The 20,790-nt window shown below is 54.4% G+C and overlaps 1 protein-coding gene across 1 annotated transcript in view; it reads right to left on the reverse strand.

Annotated features, from left to right (window-relative positions):
- LOC122552653 (3-oxo-5-alpha-steroid 4-dehydrogenase 2-like) overlaps nucleotides 1–19,217 on the reverse strand; it is a 195,821-nt gene extending 176,604 nt beyond the window's left edge. Inside the window, exon 1 of the mRNA XM_087990961.1 lies at nucleotides 18,571–19,217. Coding sequence (XP_087847087.1) covers nucleotides 18,571–18,854 — 284 coding nt within the window. The 5' untranslated portion in view covers nucleotides 18,855–19,217. The remainder of the gene's footprint in view (nucleotides 1–18,570) is intronic.
- Between the last annotated feature and the right edge of the window lie 1,573 nt (nucleotides 19,218–20,790).

Genomic DNA, 20,790 nt, shown 5'->3' on the forward strand with positions numbered 1-20,790 from the left:
CCAATCTCCCCTTCCCCAATCCCCCCCCCAAATCTCTCCTTCCCCAAACCCCCCCAAATCTCCCCTTCCCCAATCCCCCCGCAAATCTCTCCTTCCCCAAACCCCTCCCAAATCTCTCCTTCCCCAATCCCCCCCAAATCACTCCTTCCCCAATCTCCCCTTCCCCATTCCCCCCCACCCAAATCTCTCCTTCCCCAATTCCCCCCCCAAATCTCTCCTTCACCAATCTCCCCTTCCCCAATTCCCGCCCCAAAATCTCTCCTTCCCCAATCCCCCCTCAAATCTCTCCTTCCCCAATCCCCCCTCAAATCTCTCCTTCCCCAATCCCCCCTCAAATCTCTCCTTCCCCAATCCCCCCTCAAATCTCTCCTTCCCCAATCCCCCCTCAAATCTCTCCTTCCCCAATCTCCCCTTCCCCAATCCCCCCAAATCTCTCCCAATCTCCCCAATCCCCCCAAATCTCCTCCCCAATCCCCCCTTCCCATCCCCCCACTCTCTCACAATCCCCCCCAATCTCTCCTTCCACAATCCCCCCCCAAATCTCTCCTTCCCCAATCCCCCCCCAAATCTCTCCTTCCCCAATCCCCCCCCAAATCTCTCCTTCCCCAATCCCCCCCAAATCTCTCCTTCCCCAATCCCCCCCCAAATCTCTCCTTCCCCAATCCCCCCCCAAATCTCTCCTTCCCCAATCCCCCACCAAATCTCTCCTTCCCCAATCCCCCCCCAAATCTCTCCGTCCCCAATCCCCCCCCAAATCTCTCCTTCCCCAATCTCCCCTTCCCCAATCCCCCTGCAAATTTCCACTTCCCAAGTCTCCCCTTCCCCAATTCCCCCCCCCTAAATCTCTCCTTTCCCAATTCCCCACCTAAATCTCTCCTTTCCCAATTCCCCACCTAAATCTCTCCTTTCCCAATTCCCCCCCTAAATCTCTCCTTTCCCAATTCCCCCCCTAAATCTCTCCTTTCCCAATTCCCCCCTAAATCTCTCCTTCCCCAATTCCCCCCCTAAATCTCTCCTTCCCCAATTTCCCCTTCGCCAATCCCCCCCCAAATCTCTCCTTCCCCAATACCCCCCCAAATCTCTCCTTCCCCAATCCCCGCCCCCAAAGCTCTCCTTCCCCAATCCACTCCAAATCTTTCCTTCCCCAATCCCCCCCTCCCACATCTCTCCTTCCCCAATCCCACCCCCAAATCTCTCCTTCCCCAATCGCCCCCCAAATTTCTCCTTCCCCAATTCCCCCCCAAACCTCTCCATCCCGAATTCCCCCCCCCCAAATCTCTCCTTCCCCAATTCCCCCTCAAATCTCTCCTTCCCCAATTCCCCCTCAAATCTCTCCTTCCCCAATTCCCCCCCCCAAATCTCTCCTTCCCCAATACCCCCCAAACCTGTCCATCCCCAAATCCCCCACAAAACACTCCATCCCCAATCTCCCCTTCCCCAATTCCCCCCGAAATCTCCCCTTCCCCAATCCCCCCCAAATCACACCTTCCCCAATCCGCCGGCAAAATCACTCCTTCCCCAATCCCCCCCAAAATCTCTTCATCCACAATTCCCCCCCCAAACCCCTCCTTCCCCAATCTCCCCTTCCCCAATCCCCCCCTAAATCTCTCCTTCCCCAATTCCCCAACTAAATCTCTCCTTCCCCAATCCCTCCTAAATCTCCCCTTCCCCAATCCCCCCCCCCAAATCTCTCCTTCCCCAAGCCCCTCCCAAATCTCCCCTTCCCCATTCCCCCCCCACCCAAATCTCTCCTTCCCCAATTCCCCCCCCAAATCTCTCCTTCACCAATCTCCCCTTCCCCAATTCCCGCCCCAAAATCTCTCCTTCCCCAATTCCCCCCCCAAATCTCTCCTTCACCAATCTCCACTTCCCCAATTCCCGCCCCAAAATCTCTCCTTCCCCAATCCCCCCAAATCTCTCCTTCCCCAATCCCCCCAAATCTCTCCTTCCCGAATCCCTCCCAAATCTCTCCTTCCCCAATCCCCCCCAAATCTCTCCTTCCCCAATCCCCCCCAAATCTCTCCTTCCCCAATCCCCCCCAAATCTCTCCTTCCCCAAACTCCCCTTCCCCCATCCCCCCCAATCTGTCCTTCCCCAATCTCTCCTTCCCCAATGCCCCCTCCCCAAATCTCTCCTTCCCTAATCCGCCCCAAATCTCTCCTTCCCCAATCTCCCCTTCCCCAATTTCCCCCTAAATCTCTCCTTCCCAAATTCCACACCCAAATCTCTCCCCCCCCAAATCTCTCCGTCCCCAATTCCCCCCCAAATCTCTCCTTCCCCAATTCCCCCCCCAATCTCTCCTTCTCCAATTCCCCCCCCAAATCTCTCCTTCCCCAATTCCCCCCCCAAATCTCTCCTTCCCCAATTCCCCCCCCAAATCTCTCCTTCCCCAATTCCCCCCCCAAATCTCTCCTTCCAAAATTCCCCCCCCAAATCTCTCCATCCCCAATTCCCCCCCAAATCTCTCCATCCCCAATTCCCCCCCAAATCACACCTTCCCCAATCCACCCGCCAAATCACTCCTTCCCCAATCCCCCCCCAAATCTCTCCTTCCCCAATCTCCCCTTCGCCAATCCCCCCCTAAATCTCTCCTTCCCCAATTCCACCACTAAATCACTCCTTCCCCAATTCCCCCACCCTAAATCTCTCCTTCCCCAATCTCCCCTTCCCCAATCCCCCCCCAAATCTCTCCTTCCCCAATCCCCCCCAAATCTCCCCTTCCCCAATCCCTCCTAAATCTCCCCTTCCCCAATCCCCTCCCAAATCTCTCCTTCCCCAAACCCCTCCCAAATCTCTCCTTCCCCAATTCCCCCGCCAAATCTCTCCTTCCCCAATTCCCCCCCCCAAATCTGTCCTTCACCAATCTCCCCTTCCCCAATTCCCGCCCCAAAATCTCTCCTTCCCCAATCCCCCACAAATCTCTCCTTCCCCAAACTCCCCTTCCCCCATCCCCCCCAATCTGTCCTTCCCCAATCTCCCCTTCCCCAATGCCCCCTGCCCAAATCTCTCCTTCCCTAATCCGCCCCAAATCTCTCCTTCCCCAATCTCTCCTTCCCCAATTCCCCCCCAAATCTCTCCTTCCCCAATTCCCCCCCCAAATCTCTCCTTCCCCAATTCCCCCCCAAATCTCTCCTTCCCCAATTCCCCCCCAAATCTCTCCTTCCAAAATTCCCCCCCCAAATCTCTCCTTCCCCAATTCCCCCCCAAATCTCTCCATCCCCAATTCCCCCCCCAAATCTCTCCTGCCCCAATTCCCCCTCAAATCTCTCCTTCCCCAATTCCGCCCCCCCCAATCTCTCCTTCCCCAATCCCCCCGAAATCACACCTTCCCCAATCCACCCGCCAAATCACTCCTTCCCCAATCCCCCCCAAAATCTCTTCATCCACAATTCCCCCCCCAAATCTCTCCTTCCCCAATCCCCCCCCCAAATCTCTCCTTCCCCAATCTCCCCTTCGCCAATCCCCCCCTAAATCTCTCCTTCCCCAATTCCACCACTAAATCACTCCTTCCCCAATTCCCCCACCCTAAATCTCTCCTTCCCCAATCTCCCCTCCCCCAATCCCCCCCCAAATCTCTCCTTCCCCAATCCCCCCCAAATCTCTCCTTCCCCAATCCCTCCTAAATCTCCCCTTCCCCAATCCCCCCGCAAATCTCTCCTTCCCCAAACCCCTCCCAAATCTCTCCTTCCCCAATCCCCCCCAAATCACTCCTTCCCCAATCTCCCCTTCCCCATTCCCCCCCACCCAAATCTCTCCTTCCCCAATCCCCCCTCAAATCTCTCCTTCCCCAATCCCCCCTCAAATCTCTCCTTCCCCAATCCCCCCTCAAATCTCTCCTTCCCCAATCCCCCCTCAAATCTCTCCTTGCCCAATCCCCCCCAAATCTCCCCTTCCCCAATCCCCGCCCCCAAATCTCTCCTTCCCCAATCCCCCCCAAATCTCTCCTTCGCCAATCCCCCCCAAATCTCTCCTTCCCCAATCTCCCCTTCCCCAATCCCCCCCCAAATCTCCCCTTCCCCAATCTCCCCTTCCCCAATCCCCCCTCAAATCTCCCCTTCCCCAATCCCCCTGCAAATCTCTCCTTCCCCAAACCCCTCCCAAATCTCTCCTTCCCCAATCCCCCCAAATCACTCCTTCCCCAATCTCCCCTTCCCCATTCCCCCCCACCCAAATCTCTCCTTCCCCAATTCCCCCCCCAAATCTCTCCTTCACCAATCTCCCCTTCCCGAATTCCCGCCCCAAAATCTCTCCTTCCCCAATCCCCCCCAAATCTCTCCTTCCCCAATCCCCCCCCAAATCTCTCCTTCCCCAATCCCCCCCCAAATCTCTCCTTCCCCAATCCCCCCCCAAATCTCTCCTTCCCCAATCCCCCCTCAAATCTCTCCTTCCCCAATCCCCCCCAAATCTCTCCTTCCCCAATCCCCCCCCAAATCTCTCCTTCCCCAATCCCCCCTCAAATCTCTCCTTCCCCAATCCCCCCTCAAATCTCTCCTTCCCCAATCCCCCCTCAAATCTCTCCTTCCCCAATCCCCCCTCAAATCTCTCCTTCCCCAATCCCCCCTTCCCCAATCCCCCCCAAATCTCCCCTTCCCCAATCCCCGCCCCCAAATCTCTCCTTCCCCAATCCCCCCCAAATCTCTCCTTCCCCAATCTCCCCTTCCCCAATCCCCCCCCCAAATCTCTCCTTCCCCAATCTCCCCTTCCCCAATCCCCCCAATCTCTCCTTCCCCAATCCCCCCCAAATCTCTCCTTCCCCAATCCCCCCCCAAATCTCTCCTTCCCCAATCCCCCCCAAATCTCTCCTTCCCCAATCCCCCCACAAATCTCCCCTTCCCCAATCCCCCCACAAATCTCCCCTTCCCCAATCTCCCCTTCCCCAATCCCCCTGCAAATTTCCACTTCCCAAGTCTCCCCTTCCCCAATTCCCCCCCCTAAATCTCTCCTTTCCCAATTCCCCACCTAAATCTCTCCTTTCCCAATTCCCCCCCTAAATCTCTCCTTTCCCAATTCCCCCCCCATCTCTCCTTCCCCAATTCCCCCCTAAATCTCTCCTTCCCCAATTCCCCCCCTAAATCTCTCCTTCCCCAATTCCCCCCCTAAATCTCTCCTTCCCCAATTTCCCCTTCGCCATTCCCCACCCCAAATCTCTCCTTCCCCAATACCCCCCCAAATCTCTCCTTCCCCAATCCCCGCCCCCAAAGCTCTCCTTCCCCAATCCACTCCAAATCTCTCCTTCCCCAATCCCCCCCTCCCACATCTCTCCTGCCCCAATCCCCCCCCCAAATCTCTCCTTCCCCAATCCCCCCCAAAATCTCTCCTTCCACAATATCCCCTTCCCCAATCCCGCCCCCTAAATCTCTCCTTCCCCCATTCCCCCCCCAACTCTCCCCTCCCAAATCCCCGCCCCCAAATCTCTCCTTCCACAATCCCCCCAAAATCTCTCCTTCCCCAATCCCCCACCAACTCTCTCCTTCCCCAATCCCCCCTCAAATCTCTCCTTCCCCAATCCCCCCAAATCACTCCTTCCCCAATCTCCCCTTCCCCATTCCCCCCCACCCAAATCTCTCCTTCCCCAATTCCCCCCCCAAATCTCTCCTTCACCAATCTCCCCTTCCCGAATTCCCGCCCCAAAATCTCTCCTTCCCCAATCCCCCCCAAATCTCTCCTTCCCCAATCCCCCCCCAAATCTCTCCTTCCCCAATCCCCCCCCAAATCTCTCCTTCCCCAATCCCCCCCCAAATCTCTCCTTCCCCAATCCCCCCTCAAATCTCTCCTTCCCCAATCCCCCCCAAATCTCTCCTTCCCCAATCCCCCCCCAAATCTCTCCTTCCCCAATCCCCCCTCAAATCTCTCCTTCCCCAATCCCCCCTCAAATCTCTCCTTCCCCAATCCCCCCTCAAATCTCTCCTTCCCCAATCCCCCCTCAAATCTCTCCTTCCCCAATCCCCCCTTCCCCAATCCCCCCCAAATCTCCCCTTCCCCAATCCCCGCCCCCAAATCTCTCCTTCCCCAATCCCCCCCAAATCTCTCCTTCCCCAATCTCCCCTTCCCCAATCCCCCCCCAAATCTCTCCTTCCCCAATCTCCCCTTCCCCAATCCCCCCAATCTCTCCTTCCCCAATCCCCCCCAAATCTCTCCTTCCCCAATCCCCCCCCAAATCTCTCCTTCCCCAATCCCCCCCCAAATCTCTCCTTCCCCAATCCCCCCACAAATCTCCCCTTCCCCAATCCCCCCACAAATCTCCCCTTCCCCAATCTCCCCTTCCCCAATCCCCCTGCAAATTTCCACTTCCCAAGTCTCCCCTTCCCCAATTCCCCCCCCTAAATCTCTCCTTTCCCAATTCCCCACCTAAATCTCTCCTTTCCCAATTCCCCCCCTAAATCTCTCCTTTCCCAATTCCCCCCCCATCTCTCCTTCCCCAATTCCCCCCTAAATCTCTCCTTCCCCAATTCCCCCCCTAAATCTCTCCTTCCCCAATTCCCCCCCTAAATCTCTCCTTCCCCAATTTCCCCTTCGCCATTCCCCACCCCAAATCTCTCCTTCCCCAATACCCCCCCAAATCTCTCCTTCCCCAATCCCCGCCCCCAAAGCTCTCCTTCCCCAATCCACTCCAAATCTCTCCTTCCCCAATCCCCCCCTCCCACATCTCTCCTGCCCCAATCCCCCCCCCAAATCTCTCCTTCCCCAATCCCCCCCAAAATCTCTCCTTCCACAATATCCCCTTCCCCAATCCCGCCCCCTAAATCTCTCCTTCCCCCATTCCCCCCCCAACTCTCCCCTCCCAAATCCCCGCCCCCAAATCTCTCCTTCCACAATCCCCCCAAAATCTCTCCTTCCCCAATCCCCCACCAACTCTCTCCTTCCCCAATCCCCCCCCCAAATCTCTCCTTCCCCAATTCCCCCCCCAAATCTCTCCTTGCCCAATCCCCCCCAAATCTCTCCTTCCCCAATCCCCCCAAATCTCTCCTTCCACATTCTCCCCTTCCCCAATCCCCCCCAAATCTCTCCTTCCCCAATCCCCCCCTAAATCTCTCCATCCCCAATTCCCCCCCCCACAAATCTCTCCTTCCCCGATTCCCCGCCCCCAAATCTCTCCTTCCCCAATCCCCCCCAAATCTCTCCTTCACCAATCCCTCCCAAACCTCTCCTTCCCTAATCCCTCCCAAACCTCTCCTTCCCTAATCCCCCCCAAATCTCTCCTTCCCCAATCTCCCCTTCCCCAATCCCCCCCAAATCTCTCCTTCCCCAATCCCCCCCAAATCTCTCCTTCCCAATTCCCCCGCTAAATCTCTCCTTCCCCCATCCCCACCCAAATCTCTCCTCCTCCAATCACCCCCAAATCTCTCCTTCCCCAATCTCCCCTTCCCCAATCCCCCCCCCCCAAATCTCCCCTTCCCCAATCACCCCCAAATCACCCCTTCACCAATCCCCCCCCAAATCTCCCCTTCCCCAATCCCCCCCCCCACAAATCTCTCCTTCCCCAATCCCCCCCCCCCACAAATCTCTCCTTCCCCAATCCCCCGCAAATCTCCCCTTCCCCAATCCCCTCACAAATTTCCCCTTCCCCAATTCCCCCCCCAAATCTCTCCTTCCCCAATTCCCCCCCCCTAAATCTCTCCTTCCCCAATCTCCCCTTCCCCAATCCCCCCCAAATCTCTCCTCCCCCAATTCCCCCCAAATCTCTCCTCCCCAATCCCCCCCAAATCTCTCCTCCCCAATCCCCCCCAATCACCCCCAGATCTCTCCTCACCCAATCTCCCCTTCCCCAACCCCCCCAAATATCAACTCCCCAATTCTCCCCAAATCTCTCCTTCCCCAATCTTCCCTTCCCCAATCCCCCCCCAAATATCAACTCCCCAATTCTCCCCAAATCTCTCCTTCCCCAATCTTCCCTTCCCCAATCCCCCCCCAAATCTCCCCTTCCCCAATTCCCCCCACATCTCTCCTTCCCCAATTCCCCCCCCAAATCTCTCCTTCCCCAATTCCCCCCCCCAAATCTCTCCTTCCCCAATTCCCCCCAAATCTCTCCTTCCCCAATTCCCCCCCAAATCTCTCCTTCCCCAATTCCCCCCCAAATCTTTCCTCCCCAAATCTCTCCTCCCCCAGTCCCCCCATCCCCAATTCCCCCCCCCCAATCTCTCCTTCCCCAATTCCCCCCCAAATCTCTCCTCCCCAAAATCTCTCTTCCCCAAAATCTCTCCTTCCCCAATCCCAACAAATCTCTCCTTCCCCAATTCCCCCCCCAAATCTCTCCTCCCCAATTCCCCCCCAAATCTCTCCTTCCCCAATTCCCCCCCAAATCTCTCCTTCCCCAATTCCCCCCCAAATCTTTCCTCCCCAAATCTCTCCTCCCCCAGTCCCCCCATCCCCAATTCCCCCCCCCCCAATCTCTCCTTCCCCAATTCCCCCCCAAATCTCTCCTCCCCAAAATCTCTCTTCCCCAAAATCTCTCCTTCCCCAATCCCAAATCTCTCCTTCCCCAATTCCCCCCCCCAAATCTCTCCTCCCCAATCCCCCCCAAATCTCTCCTCCCCCAATCTCCCCTTCCCCAACCCCCCCAAATATCAACTCCCCAATTCCCCCCAAATCTCTCCTTCCCCAATCTTTCCTTCCCCAATCCTCCCCCCAAATCTCCCCTTCCCCAATTCCCCCCACATCTCTCCTTCCCCAATTTCCCCCCCCAAATCTCTCCTTCCCCAATTTCCCCCCCCAAATCTCTCCTTCCCCAATTCCACCCCCCCCCAAATCTCTCCTTCCCCAATCCCCCCCCAAATCTCTCCTCCCCAATCCCCCAATCTCTCCTCCCCCCAATCTCTCCTCCCCCCAACCCCCCCTCCAATCTCTCCTCTCCAACCCCCCCCCCAATCTCTCCTCTCCAACCCGCCCCCGAAATCTCTCCTCTCCAACCCGCCCAAAATCTCCTCTCCAATCCCTCCCAAATCTCTCCTCCCCAATCCCCCCCAAATCTCTCCTTCCGCAAGTCCCCCCTTCCCCAAATCCTCCCTTCCCCAAATCCCCCCTTCCCCAAATCCTCCCCTTCCCCAAATCCTCCCCAAAATCTCCCCCCCCATTCCCCCCATCCCCAATTCCCCCCCAAATCTCTCCTTCCCCAATTCCCCCCCAAATCTCTCCTTCCCCAATTCCCACCCCCCCAAATCTCTCCTTCCCCAATTCCCCCCCCCAAATCTCTCCTTCCCCAATTCCCCCCCCCAAATCTCTCCTTCCCCAATTCCCCCCCCCAAATCTCTCCTTCCCCAATTCCCCCCCCCCCAAATCTCTCCTTCCCCAATTCCCCCCCCCAAATCTCTCCTTCCCCAATTCCCCCCCCCCAAATCTCTCCTTCCCCAATTCCCCCCCCCCAATCTCTCCTTCCCCAATTCCCCCCCCCCAATCTCTCCTTCCCCAATGCCCCCCCCCAATCTCTCCTTCCCCAATTCCCCCCCCAATCTCTCCTTCCCCAATTCCCCCCCAATCTCTCCTCCCCCCAAATCTCTCCTCCCCCCAAATCTCTCCTCCCCCCAAATCTCTCCTCCCCCAATTCCACCCCCCAAATCTCTCCTCTCCAACCCCCCACCAATCTCTACTCTCCAATCCCCCCCAAATCTCTCTTTCCCCAATCCCCCCCAAATCCTCCCCTTCCCCAAATCCTCCCCTTCCCCAAATCCTCCCCTTCCCCAAATCCTCCCCAAAATCTCTCCTTCCACAATCACCCTCAAATCTCTCCTTCTCCAATCTCCCCCTTCCCCAATCTCTCCTCCCCAATCCCCCCCCCAAATCTCTCCTCCCCAAATCTCTCCTTCCCCAACCCCCCACAAATCTCTCCTTCCCCAATCCCCCCCAAATCTCTCCTTCCCCAATCCCCTCCAAATCTCTCCTTCCCCAATTCCCCTCCAAATCTCTCCTTCCCCAATTCCCCCCCAAATCTCTCCTTCCCCAATTCCCCCCCAAATCTCTCCTCCCCAATCCCCCCCAAATCTCTCCTCCCCAATCCCCCCATCCCCAATTCCGCCCCCCCCCCCCCAAATCTCTCCTTCCCCAGTTCCCCACCCAAATCTCTCCTTCCCCAATATTCCCCCCCCCAAATCTCTCCTTCCCCAATATCCCCCCCAAATCTCTCCTTCCCCAATTCCCTCCCCCCAAATCTCTCCTGCCCCAATTCCTCCCCCAAATCTCTCCTTCCCCAATTCCTCCCCCAAATCTCTCCTTCCCCAATTCCCCCCCCCCCAAATCTCTCCTCCCCAATCCCCCCCAAATCTCTCCTCCCCAATCCCCCCAAATCTCTCCTCCCCAAAATCTCTCCTCCCCAAAATCTCTCCTTCCCCAATTCCCCCCCCAAATCTCTCCTTCCCCAATCCCCCCCCCAAATCTCTCCTTCCCCAATCCCCCCCCCAAATCTCTCCTTCCCCAATCCCCCAATCTCTCCTCTCCCCAAATCTCTCCTCTCCCCAAATCTCTCCTCTCCCCAAATCTCTCCTCTCCCCAAATCTCTCCTCCCCCCAAATCTCTCCTCCCCCCAAATCTCTCCTCCCCCCAAATCTCTCCTCCCCCCAAATCTCTCCTCCCCCCAAATCTCTCCTCCCCCCAAATCTCTCCTCCCCCCCAAACCTCTCCTCCCCCCCAAACCTCTCCTCCCCCCCAAATCTCTCCTTCCCCAACTCCTCCCCTTCCCCAAATCCTCCCCTTCCCCAAATCCTCCCCTTCCCCAAATCCTCCCCTTCCCCAAATCCTCCCCTTCCCCAAATCCTCCCCTTCCCCAAATCCTCCCCTTCCCCAAATCCTCCCCTTCCACAATCAACCCCCAATCTCTCCTCTCCCATCTCTCCTCCCCCCAATCTCTCCTCCCCATCTCTCCTCCTCCCAATTCCCCCCCCCAAATCTCTCCTCCCCAATTTCCCCCCCCAAAATCTCTCCTCCCCAATTTCCCCCCCAAATCTCTCCTCTCCAACCCCCCCCCAATCTCTCCTCTCCAACCCCCCCCCCCAATCTCTCCTCTCCAACCCCCCCCAAAATCTCCTCTCCAATCCCCCCCAAATCTCTCCTCCCCAATCCCCCCCAAAATCTCCTCTCCAATCCCTCCCAAATCTCTCCTCCCCAATCCCCCACAAATCTCTCTTTCCCCAATCCCCCCCAAATCTCTCCTTCCGCAAGTCCCCCTTCCCCAAATCCTCCCTTCCCCAAATCCTCCCCCTCCCCAAATCCTCCCCCTCCCCAAATCCTCCCCCTCCCCAAATCCTCCCCTTCCCCAAATCCTCCCCTTCCCCAAATCCTCCCCTTCCCCAAATCCTCCCCAAAATCTCTCCTTCCACAATCACCCCCAAATCTCCCCTTCCCCAAATCCTCCCCTTCCCCAAATCCTCCCCAAAATCTCTCCTTCCACATTCACCCCCAAATCTCTCCTCCCCAATCCCCCCCCAAATCTCTCCTCCCCAAATCTCTCCTTCCCCAATCCCCCCCAAATCTCTCCTTCCCCAATCCCCCCAAATCTCTCCTTCCCTCAATCCCCCCAAATCTCTCCTCCCCCAAATCTCCCCTTCCCCAATACCCCCCAAATCTCTCCTTCCCCAATCCCCCCAAATCTCTCCTTCCCTCAATCCCCCCAAATCTTTCCTCCCCCCAAATCTCTCCTTCCCTCAATCCCCCCAAATCTCTCCTCCCCCAAATCTCTCCTTCCCAAATCTCTCCTTCCCCAATCCCCTCCAAATCTCTCCTTCCCCAATCAACCCAAATCTCTCCTTCCCCAATCCCCCCAAATCTTTCCTCCCCCCACATCTCTCCTCCCCCAAATCTCTCCTTCCCTCAATCCCCCCAAATCTCTCCTCCCCCAAATCTCTCCTTCCCTCAATCCCCCCAAATCTCTCCTCCCCCAAATCTCTCCTTCCCTCAATCCCCCCAAATCTCTCCTCCCCCAAATCTCTCCTTCCCCAATCAACCCAAATCTCTCCTTCCCCAATCCCCTCCAAATCTCTCCTTCCCCAATCCCCTCCAAATCTCTCCTTCCCCAATCCCCTCCAAATCTCTCCTTCCCCAATCCCCTCCAAATCTCTCCTTCCCCAATCCCCTCCAAATCTCTCCTTCCCCAATCCCCTCCAAATCTCTCCTTCCCCAATCCCCTCCAAATCTCTCCTTCCCCAATCCCCCCAAATCTTCCCTCAATCCCCCCAAATCTCTCCTCCCCCAAATCTCTCCTTCCCTCAATCCCCTCCAAATCTCTCCTTCCCCAATCCCCCCAAATCTTCCCTCAATCCCCCCAAATCTCTCCTCCCCCAAATCTCTCCTTCCCTCAATCCCCTCCAAATCTCTCCTTCCCCAATCCCCCCAAATCTTCCCTCAATCCCCCCAAATCTTCCCTCAATCCCCCCAAATCTCTCCTCCCCCAAATCTCTCCTTCCCTCAATCCCCTCCAAATCTCTCCTCCCCCAAATCTCTCCTTCCCTCAATCCCCCCAAATCTCTCCTCCCCCAAATCTCTCCTTCCCTCAATCCCCCCAAATCTCTCCTCCCCCAAATCTCTCCTTCCCTCAATCCCCCCAAATCTCTCCTCCCCCAAATCTCTCCTTCCCTCAATCCCCCCAAATCTCTCCTCCCCCAAATCTCTCCTTCCCTCAATCCCCCCAAATCTCTCCTCCCCCAAATCTCTCCTTCCCTCAATCCCCCCAAATCTCTCCTCCCCCAAATCTCTCCTTCCCTCAATCCCCCCAAATCTCTCCTCCCCCAAATCTCTCCTTCCCTCAATCCCCCCAAATCTCTCCTCCCCCAAATCTCTCCTTCCCTCAATCCCCCCAAATCTCTCCTCCCCCAAATCTCTCCTTCCCTCAATCCCCCCAAATCTCTCCTCCCCCAAATCTCTCCTTCCCTCAATCCCCCCAAATCTCTCCTCCCCCAAATCTCTCCTTCCCTCAATCCCCCCAAATCTCTCCTCCCCCAAATCTCTCCTTCCCTCAATCCCCCCAAATCTCTCCTCCCCCAAATCTCTCCTTCCCTCAATCCCCCCAAATCTCTCCTCCCCCAAATCTCTCCTTCCCTCAATCCCCCCAAATCTCTCCTCCCCCAAATCTCTCCTTCCCTCAATCCCCCCAAATCTCTCCTCCCCCAAATCTCTCCTTCCCTCAATCCCCCCAAATCTCTCCTCCCCCAAATCTCTCCTTCCCTCAATCCCCCCAAATCTCTCCTCCCCCAAATCTCTCCTTCCCTCAATCCCCCCAAATCTCTCCTCCCCCAAATCTCTCCTTCCCTCAATCCCCCCAAATCTCTCCTCCCCCAAATCTCTCCTTCCCTCAATCCCCCCAAATCTCTCCTCCCCCAAATCTCTCCTTCCCTCAATCCCCCCAAATCTCTCCTCCCCCAAATCTCTCCTTCCCTCAATCCCCCCAAATCTCTCCTCCCCCAAATCTCTCCTTCCCTCAATCCCCCCAAATCTCTCCTCCCCCAAATCTCTCCTTCCCTCAATCCCCCCAAATCTCTCCTCCCCCAAATCTCTCCTTCCCTCAATCCCCCCAAATCTCTCCTCCCCCAAATCTCTCCTTCCCTCAATCCCCCCAAATCTCTCCTCCCCCAAATCTCTCCTTCCCTCAATCCCCCCAAATCTCTCCTCCCCCAAATCTCTCCTTCCCTCAATCCCCCCAAATCTCTCCTCCCCCAAATCTCTCCTTCCCTCAATCCCCCCAAATCTCTCCTCCCCCAAATCTCTCCTTCCCTCAATCCCCCCAAATCTCTCCTCCCCCAAATCTCTCCTTCCCTCAATCCCCCCAAATCTCTCCTCCCCCAAATCTCTCCTTCCCTCAATCCCCCCAAATCTCTCCTCCCCCAAATCTCTCCTTCCCTCAATCCCCCCAAAATCTCTCCTCCCCCAAATCTCTCCTTCCCTCAATCCCCCAAAATCTCTCCTCCCCCAAATCTCTCCTTCCCTCAATCCCCCAAAATCTCTCCTCCCCCAAATCTCTCCTTCCCTCAATCCCCCAAAATCTCTCCTTCCCCCAATCCCCCAAAATCTCTCCTTCCCCCAATCCCCCAAAATCTCTCCTTCCCCCAATCCCCCCAAATTTCTCCTTCCCTCCAATCCCCCCAAATTTCTCCTTCCCTCCAATCCCCCCAAATCTCTCCTTCCCCAATCCCCCCAAATCTCTCCTGCCGCAAGTCCCCCCTTCCCCAAATCCTCCCCTTCCCCAAATCCTCCCCTTCCCCAAATCCTCCCCTTCCCCAAATCCCCCCCTTCCCCAAATCCCCCCCTTCCCCAAATCCTCCCCAAAATCTCTCCTTCCACAATCACCCCCAAATCTCTCCTTCCGCAATCCCCCCCAAATCTCTCCTTCTCCAATCTCCCCCTTCCCCAATCTCTCCTCCCCAATCCCCCCCAAATCTCTCCTCCCCAAATCTCTCCTTCCCCAACCCCCCCCAAATCTCTCCTTCCCCAATCCCCTCCAAATCTCTCCTTCCCCAATCCCCCCCAAATCTCTCCTTCCCCAATCCCCCCCAAATCTCTCCTTCCCCAATCCCCCCTTCCCCAATTCCCCCCAAATCTCTCCTTCCCCAATCCCCCCAAATCTCTCCTCCCCCAAATCTCTCCTTCCCCAATCCCCCCAAATCTCTCCTTCCCCAATCCCCCCAAATCTCTCCTTCCCTCAATCCCCCCAAATCTCTCCTCCCCCAAATCTCTCCATCCCTCAATCCCCCCAAATCTCTCCATCCCTCAATCCCCCCAAATCTCTCCATCCCTCAATCCCCCCAAATCTCTCCTTCCCTCAATCCCCCCAAATCTCTCCTTCCCTCAATCCCCCCAAATCTCTCCTTCCCTCAATCCCCCCAAATCTCTCCTTCCCTCAATCCCCCCAAATCTCTCCTTCCCTCAATCCCCCCAAATCTCTCCTTCCCTCAATCCCCCCAAATCTCTCCTTCCCTCAATCCCCCCAAATCTCTCCTTCCCTCAATCCCCCCAAATCTCTCCTTCCCTCAATCCCCCCAAATCTCTCCTTCCCTCAATCCCCCCAAATCTCTCCTTCCCTCAATCCCCCCAAATCTCTCCTTCCCTCAATCCCCCCAAATCTCTCCTTCCCTCAATCCCCCCAAATCTCTCCTTCCCTCAATCCCCCCAAATCTCTCCTTCCCTCAATCCCCCCAAATCTCTCCTTCCCTCAATCCCCCCAAATCTCTCCTCCCCCAAATCTCTCCTTCCCCAATCCCCCCAAATCTCTCCTTCCCTCAATCCCCCCAAATCTCTCCTTCCCTCAATCCCCCCAAATCTCTCCTTCCCTCAATCCCCCCAAATCTCTCCTTCCCTCAATCCCCCCAAATCTCTCCTCCCCCAAATCTCTCCTTCCCCAATCCCCCCAAATCTCTCCTTCCCTCAATCCCCCCAAATCTCTCCTCCCCCAAATCTCTCCTTCCCCAAATCTCTCCTTTCCCAATCCCCCCAAATCTCTCCTTCCCTCAATCCCCCCAAATCTCTCCTCCCCCAAATCTCTCCTTCCCCAATCCCCCCAAATCTCTCCTTCCCTCAATCCCCCCAAATTCCCCTCCCGCAATCCCCCCAAACTCTCCTCCCCCAATCCCCCACAATTCCTATCAAACTATCCCCCCCATCTCTCCACCCAATCTCTCCTCCCCAATTCCTATCAAACTATTCCCTCCACACACTCCCCCTAATCCCACCCAATCTCTCCTCCCACAATCCCCCAATTTCCTTTCCCCCAATCGCCTCTACCCAAACACCCCACTCCCCCTTTCCCCTCCTCCCCAACCCTCCCCAATCCCCCCTCCTGCAATCCCCCAATCTCTCCTCCTCAATCCCCACTCCACCAATGCTCCATCCCACCACCCTGAATTCCCCCATCCCTCCCCCAAACCCTCTCTCACAATCCCTTCAATCCCCTGCCCACAATCCTCCCAATCCCTACTCCCCAAACCAACCCAATCTCTCCTCCCCAATCTCCCCATCTCCCCAATTCCCCTCCCCCAATGCCCCTGTCCCCATACCCCAATCTCTCCTCCTCCAATCCTCCATCTCTCCTACCACAATCACCCCATCCTCTCTCACCAATCCCCCACCCCAAACCCCCCACTCCATATACTGCCCAACCACACTGCCCCCAATGCCTCCAATCTCTCCTCCCGCAATTCCACACTGTTCCCCAATCCGCCTAAGTCTCTCCTTCATCAATCTCACCTCAAATTCCCCCAACCTCCCCTCTCCAATCCCAGCTCCCACAATCCTCTCACCCCCAAACTCCAATCCCAGTTACCCCTCCCCTAATCCCCCTCCCCCAATCCCCCCAATTCTCTCCCCCAAATCTGCCCCTCAAATCTCTCCCCTCCAATCTCATGCTCAAATCCCTCCAAATCTCTCCTCCCCCAACCCCCACCAAATCTCTCCTCCCCAATCCCCTCCCAAATCTTCTCTCCCCCAATTCTCTCCCCCAATTCTCTCCCCCAATTCTCTCCCCCAATTCTCTCCCCCAATTCTCTCCCCCAATTCTCTCCCTCAAATCTACTCCTCAAATCTCCCCCCAAGTCTCTCCTCCCCAATCCCCCAATTCTGCCCCTCAAATCTCTCCCCTCCAATCTCCCCCAAATCTCTCCTCCCCCAACCTCTCCAAATCTCTCCACCCCCAATCCCTCCAAATCTCTCCACCCCCAATCCCTCCAAATCTCTCCATCCCCAACCCCAAGTCTCTCCTCCCCTACCCCCCAAATCTCTCCTCCCCTAATCCCCTCCCAAATCTTCCCTCCCCTAATCCCAGCTCCCCCAATCCTCTCTCCCCAAACTCCAATCCCCCTCCCCCAATTCTGCCCCTCAAATCTCTCCTCCCCAATACCCCCAAATCTCTCCTCCCCAAACCCCTCCAAATCTCTCCATCCCCAATCCCACCAAATCTCTCCCCCAACCCCAAGTCTCTCCTCCCCTACCCCCAAATCTCTCCTCCCCTAATCCCGTCCCAAATCTTCCCTCCCCAATCCCTCCAAATCTCTCCTCCCCAAATCTCTCCTCCCCAAACCACTCCCAAATCTCTCCTGCCCAATCCCTGCCCCCAGAATCTCCCTTCTCCCCAATCCCTCCTCCCCCAAATCCCTCCTCCCCAATCTCTGCGCTCAAATCTCTCCTCCCCAATCCCTGCCCCCAAATCTCTTCTCCCCCAATCCCTGCCCCCAAATCTCTCCTGCCCCCAGAATCTCTCTCCTCCCAATCCCTCCCCCAAAACTCTCCTCTCCAATCCCTGCCCCAAAATCTCTCCTATCCCAATATCTCCCCTCACAAATCTCTCCTCTCCAATCTCACCAACCCCCAAAACCCCACAAACTCTCTTCTCCAATCCCTCCCCAAATCTCTTTACCCCCAAATCTCTCCTCCCCAAACCCCCAAATCACCCCTCCCAATCGATCCTCCCCATCCCTTCCCCCAAATCGCTCCGCCCCCAAATCTCTCCACCCTAACCACCCAAATCTCTCCACCCCAACCCCACAAATCTCTCCCCCAAATTCCCCTCCCTCAATATCCCCCAAATCGCTCCTTCCCCAATCCCTCCCCTAAATCTCTCCCCCCATCCCCCTCCCCAAATCTCAATCTCTCCACACCCAGCCCCTTCCCCCAAAATATCTCCCCACTCAATTTCCCCCCCGCAATTTATATCTCAGCCCCCTTAGGCCACTAGCCTCATTCCTCATTCTGATTCTCCTACTCCTTGGATGCTGCCTGATTGGCTGTGCTGTCACAGCATTACACTCTTCGACTCTTAGTACAACTCAGTGTTGACAGTGAATATCAGTTTTCAGAATGTAATTTTCCTGATAGGGAGTTCAAAACAAGCAGTCATAATCTTACAGATTTAAGAGTCGTGATATCATTTTCTCACTTCATTTGGTCTCACTTCAATACAGTTTCTCTGCATTTTCTGCCCTGAGTTTTAATGATGTGGAGGAGCTATGGTTGGTAGTGGGGTTGACAAAGTTAAAAATCACAATACTGGGTTATACAACTGGTGCTTCCAGTTAAACCTGTTGGACTATAACCTGGTGTTGTGTAAATTTTAGCTGTTCTTTTTTTGAGATTGAAGTGGCTAATTCTCAAGCCAGAGGTTTTTGAGTGTATGGGATAAGACCCCTAAGGATAATCAGGTGGTGGGGTTCAGAGAACAGCATTTACTTTATTTTCTTTATTTTCTTCTCTGCAAGTGGAGGAGCTGAGGTTGGGCAGTCAATTGAAGATATTCAAAATAGATTGATCGTACTCTGTGTAACAAAAACCCGAGGAATTTGGGACCTCTACAAAAAAAATGCAATTATTCTGCTTTCTCAGACGAATACAAAAATATCCCAATACACTATTTCACGAAAAGCAGGAGAGTTGCTGCTGGGGTCCTCAGCCATTACTACACTCGACAAAAGAAACGCACCTCCTTATAATCCTTGTCATAATTGCACTGCAAGAGCTGAACCTGAACCGTCTGGCCGAAAGACATGACCACTATGCCACAAGATTTAGGTCGTCTTTCTTTTGTGCGACTGAGGAGCCTCAAAAAGCTTGATGACCTGCTCACGATGCTCAAGATGTCAAATCAAGACTTAAATAAAGTAAATTTACCTGTGAAAGTAGTGCCCACAGAACAAGCACAGCAGCAGTTTACTCCCCAAGTTATTTAGGTCGCCCGACTGATAAATTAACAGAACCGGTACAGCAAACGAAGGCAATTCCTGAACGAACCAACCCACATTAGCCGGGATTAGGATTTTGGTCGTAGACGATTTCAAGCTGTATCTTCCGTAAGAAGCAGCCCTCTTTTGATGTTGCTTCCAAACGAGGATTCCGAGAAGGATTAACGCGCTGGACAGGAAAACCATGACGGTTCCATTGCAGTGTGACTCCATATCGTTCGAACAGTAATATCACTGAAATGTCAATTCCACTTTCCAAGCATCGAATCGCTATTAACCTTTGGGCAGGTCCAAGAAACAAATTGCAATCACTTTCCGAAAGACAGCCCCCTTTTCTCCTGACTAGTTCGATACCAGAATAATTTGTCAGCTTTTAAACAAATACATTTTTGCGTTAAGACCATAACTCCGCCCATTCAATTTCCTTTGTAAATTACGAATGGAGCAAAAGACGTTTTATCACGTTTTTAAGTGCGCTTTTTCGGCCATTAGGGGAAAGTTTGCTCAAATCGACATCGTGGGGATATTGAATATAACCAAATCTCACGTTTTTAGTGGTCTACACTTTCAGATTTGGAGATGCTGGTGTTAGACTGGGGTGTACAAAGTTAAAAATCACACAGCACCAGGTTATAGTCCAACAGGTTTAATTGGAAGCACACTAGCTTTCGGAGCGACGCTCCTTCATCAGGTGATAGTGGAGGGCACCATTCCAAGGCACAGAATATATAGCAAAAAAATTTTTTTGAGGTTTGTGCCCTCCACTATCACCTGATGAAGGAGCGGCGCTCCGAAAGCTAGTGCTTCCAATTAAACCTGTTGGACTATAACCTGGTGTTGTGTGATTTTTAACTTTGTACACTTTCAGACGTCGCTTCCGCAGGGTGCGACTGTAACTCTTGCCGAGACTTGTTTATACTAACAGGTAATGACTTGCACTGTAAATGAGACTACAAGACATAGGAGCTATTCAATCATGGCTGATGCATTTCTCAACCCCATTATCCCGTGTTTTCCCTGTAATCCTTGATCCCCTTTACAATCAAGAACCTGTCCATCCCAGTCTTCAATATAATTATTGACCTGGACTCCACAGCCTTCTGTGGCAATGATTTCCATAGGTTCACGACTCTGGCTGAATAAGTTTCCCCTTATCTCTGTTCTAAAGGGTCTTCCCTTTATGTAAGACTACACTCTTGGGTCCTAGTCTTCCCTACCAATGAACACATCTTCCCAGTATCAACATGTGAACAGCATGGTGGCTCAGTGGTTAGCAGTACTGCTTCACAGTGTCAGGTTCGATTCTTGCCTCTGGCAATTGTCTGTGTCGGTTTCCTTTGGGTGCTTCGGTTTCCTCCCACAATCCAAAGATGTGCAGGCCAGGTGAATTGGCCATGCTAAATTACCCAGAGTGTTAGGTGCATTAGTCAGGCGTAAACATAGGGTAGAGGAATGGGTCTGGGTCAGTTACTCTTCAGAGGGTTGGTGTGGACTTGTTGGGCTGAAGGGCCTGTTTCTATATTGTAGGGAATCTAATTTAATCTACTCTGTCCAGGCCATTCAGTATTCTGTAAGTTTCAATTAGATCCTCCCCCCATCCTCCTAAACACCATTGAGTACAGACCCAGAGTCCTCAAGCAGTGGCATTTTCATTCCTGGGACACATTCTCATGAACCTCCTCTGAACACGCTCCAGGGCCAGTCCATCCTTCTGGAGATATGGGGTCCAAAATTGCACACAATACTTCAACTGTGGTCTGACCAGTGCATTATAGAGCCTCAGAAATACATCCCTGCTTTTATATTCAAGTCCTCTTAAAATAAATGCCATTATTGCATTCACCTTCCTAATTGCTGACTCAACCTGCAAGTTTACCTTGAGAGAATCCTGGACTAGAACTCCCAAGTCTCTTTACATTTCAGACTTCTGAATCTTCTTCCCATTTGAAATATAGACCATGCCTCTGTTCTTCCCACCAAAGTGCATGACCTCACACTTTCCCACATTGTACTTCATCTGTCACTTCTTTGCACACTCTCCTAACCTGTCCAAATCCTCCTGCAGCCTCCCTGCCTATTCCTCTACCTATCTTTGTATTATCTGCAAACTTAGGTAGAATGCCCTCAGTTAGTTCATTGAGGTCATTAA

Source organism: Chiloscyllium plagiosum, unplaced genomic scaffold (genome assembly GCF_037043375.1).
Source record: "Chiloscyllium plagiosum isolate Xiang-an unplaced genomic scaffold, Cpla_swu_hap1 HiC_scaffold_10, whole genome shotgun sequence".
Classification (NCBI taxonomy): domain Eukaryota; kingdom Metazoa; phylum Chordata; class Chondrichthyes; order Orectolobiformes; family Hemiscylliidae; genus Chiloscyllium; species Chiloscyllium plagiosum.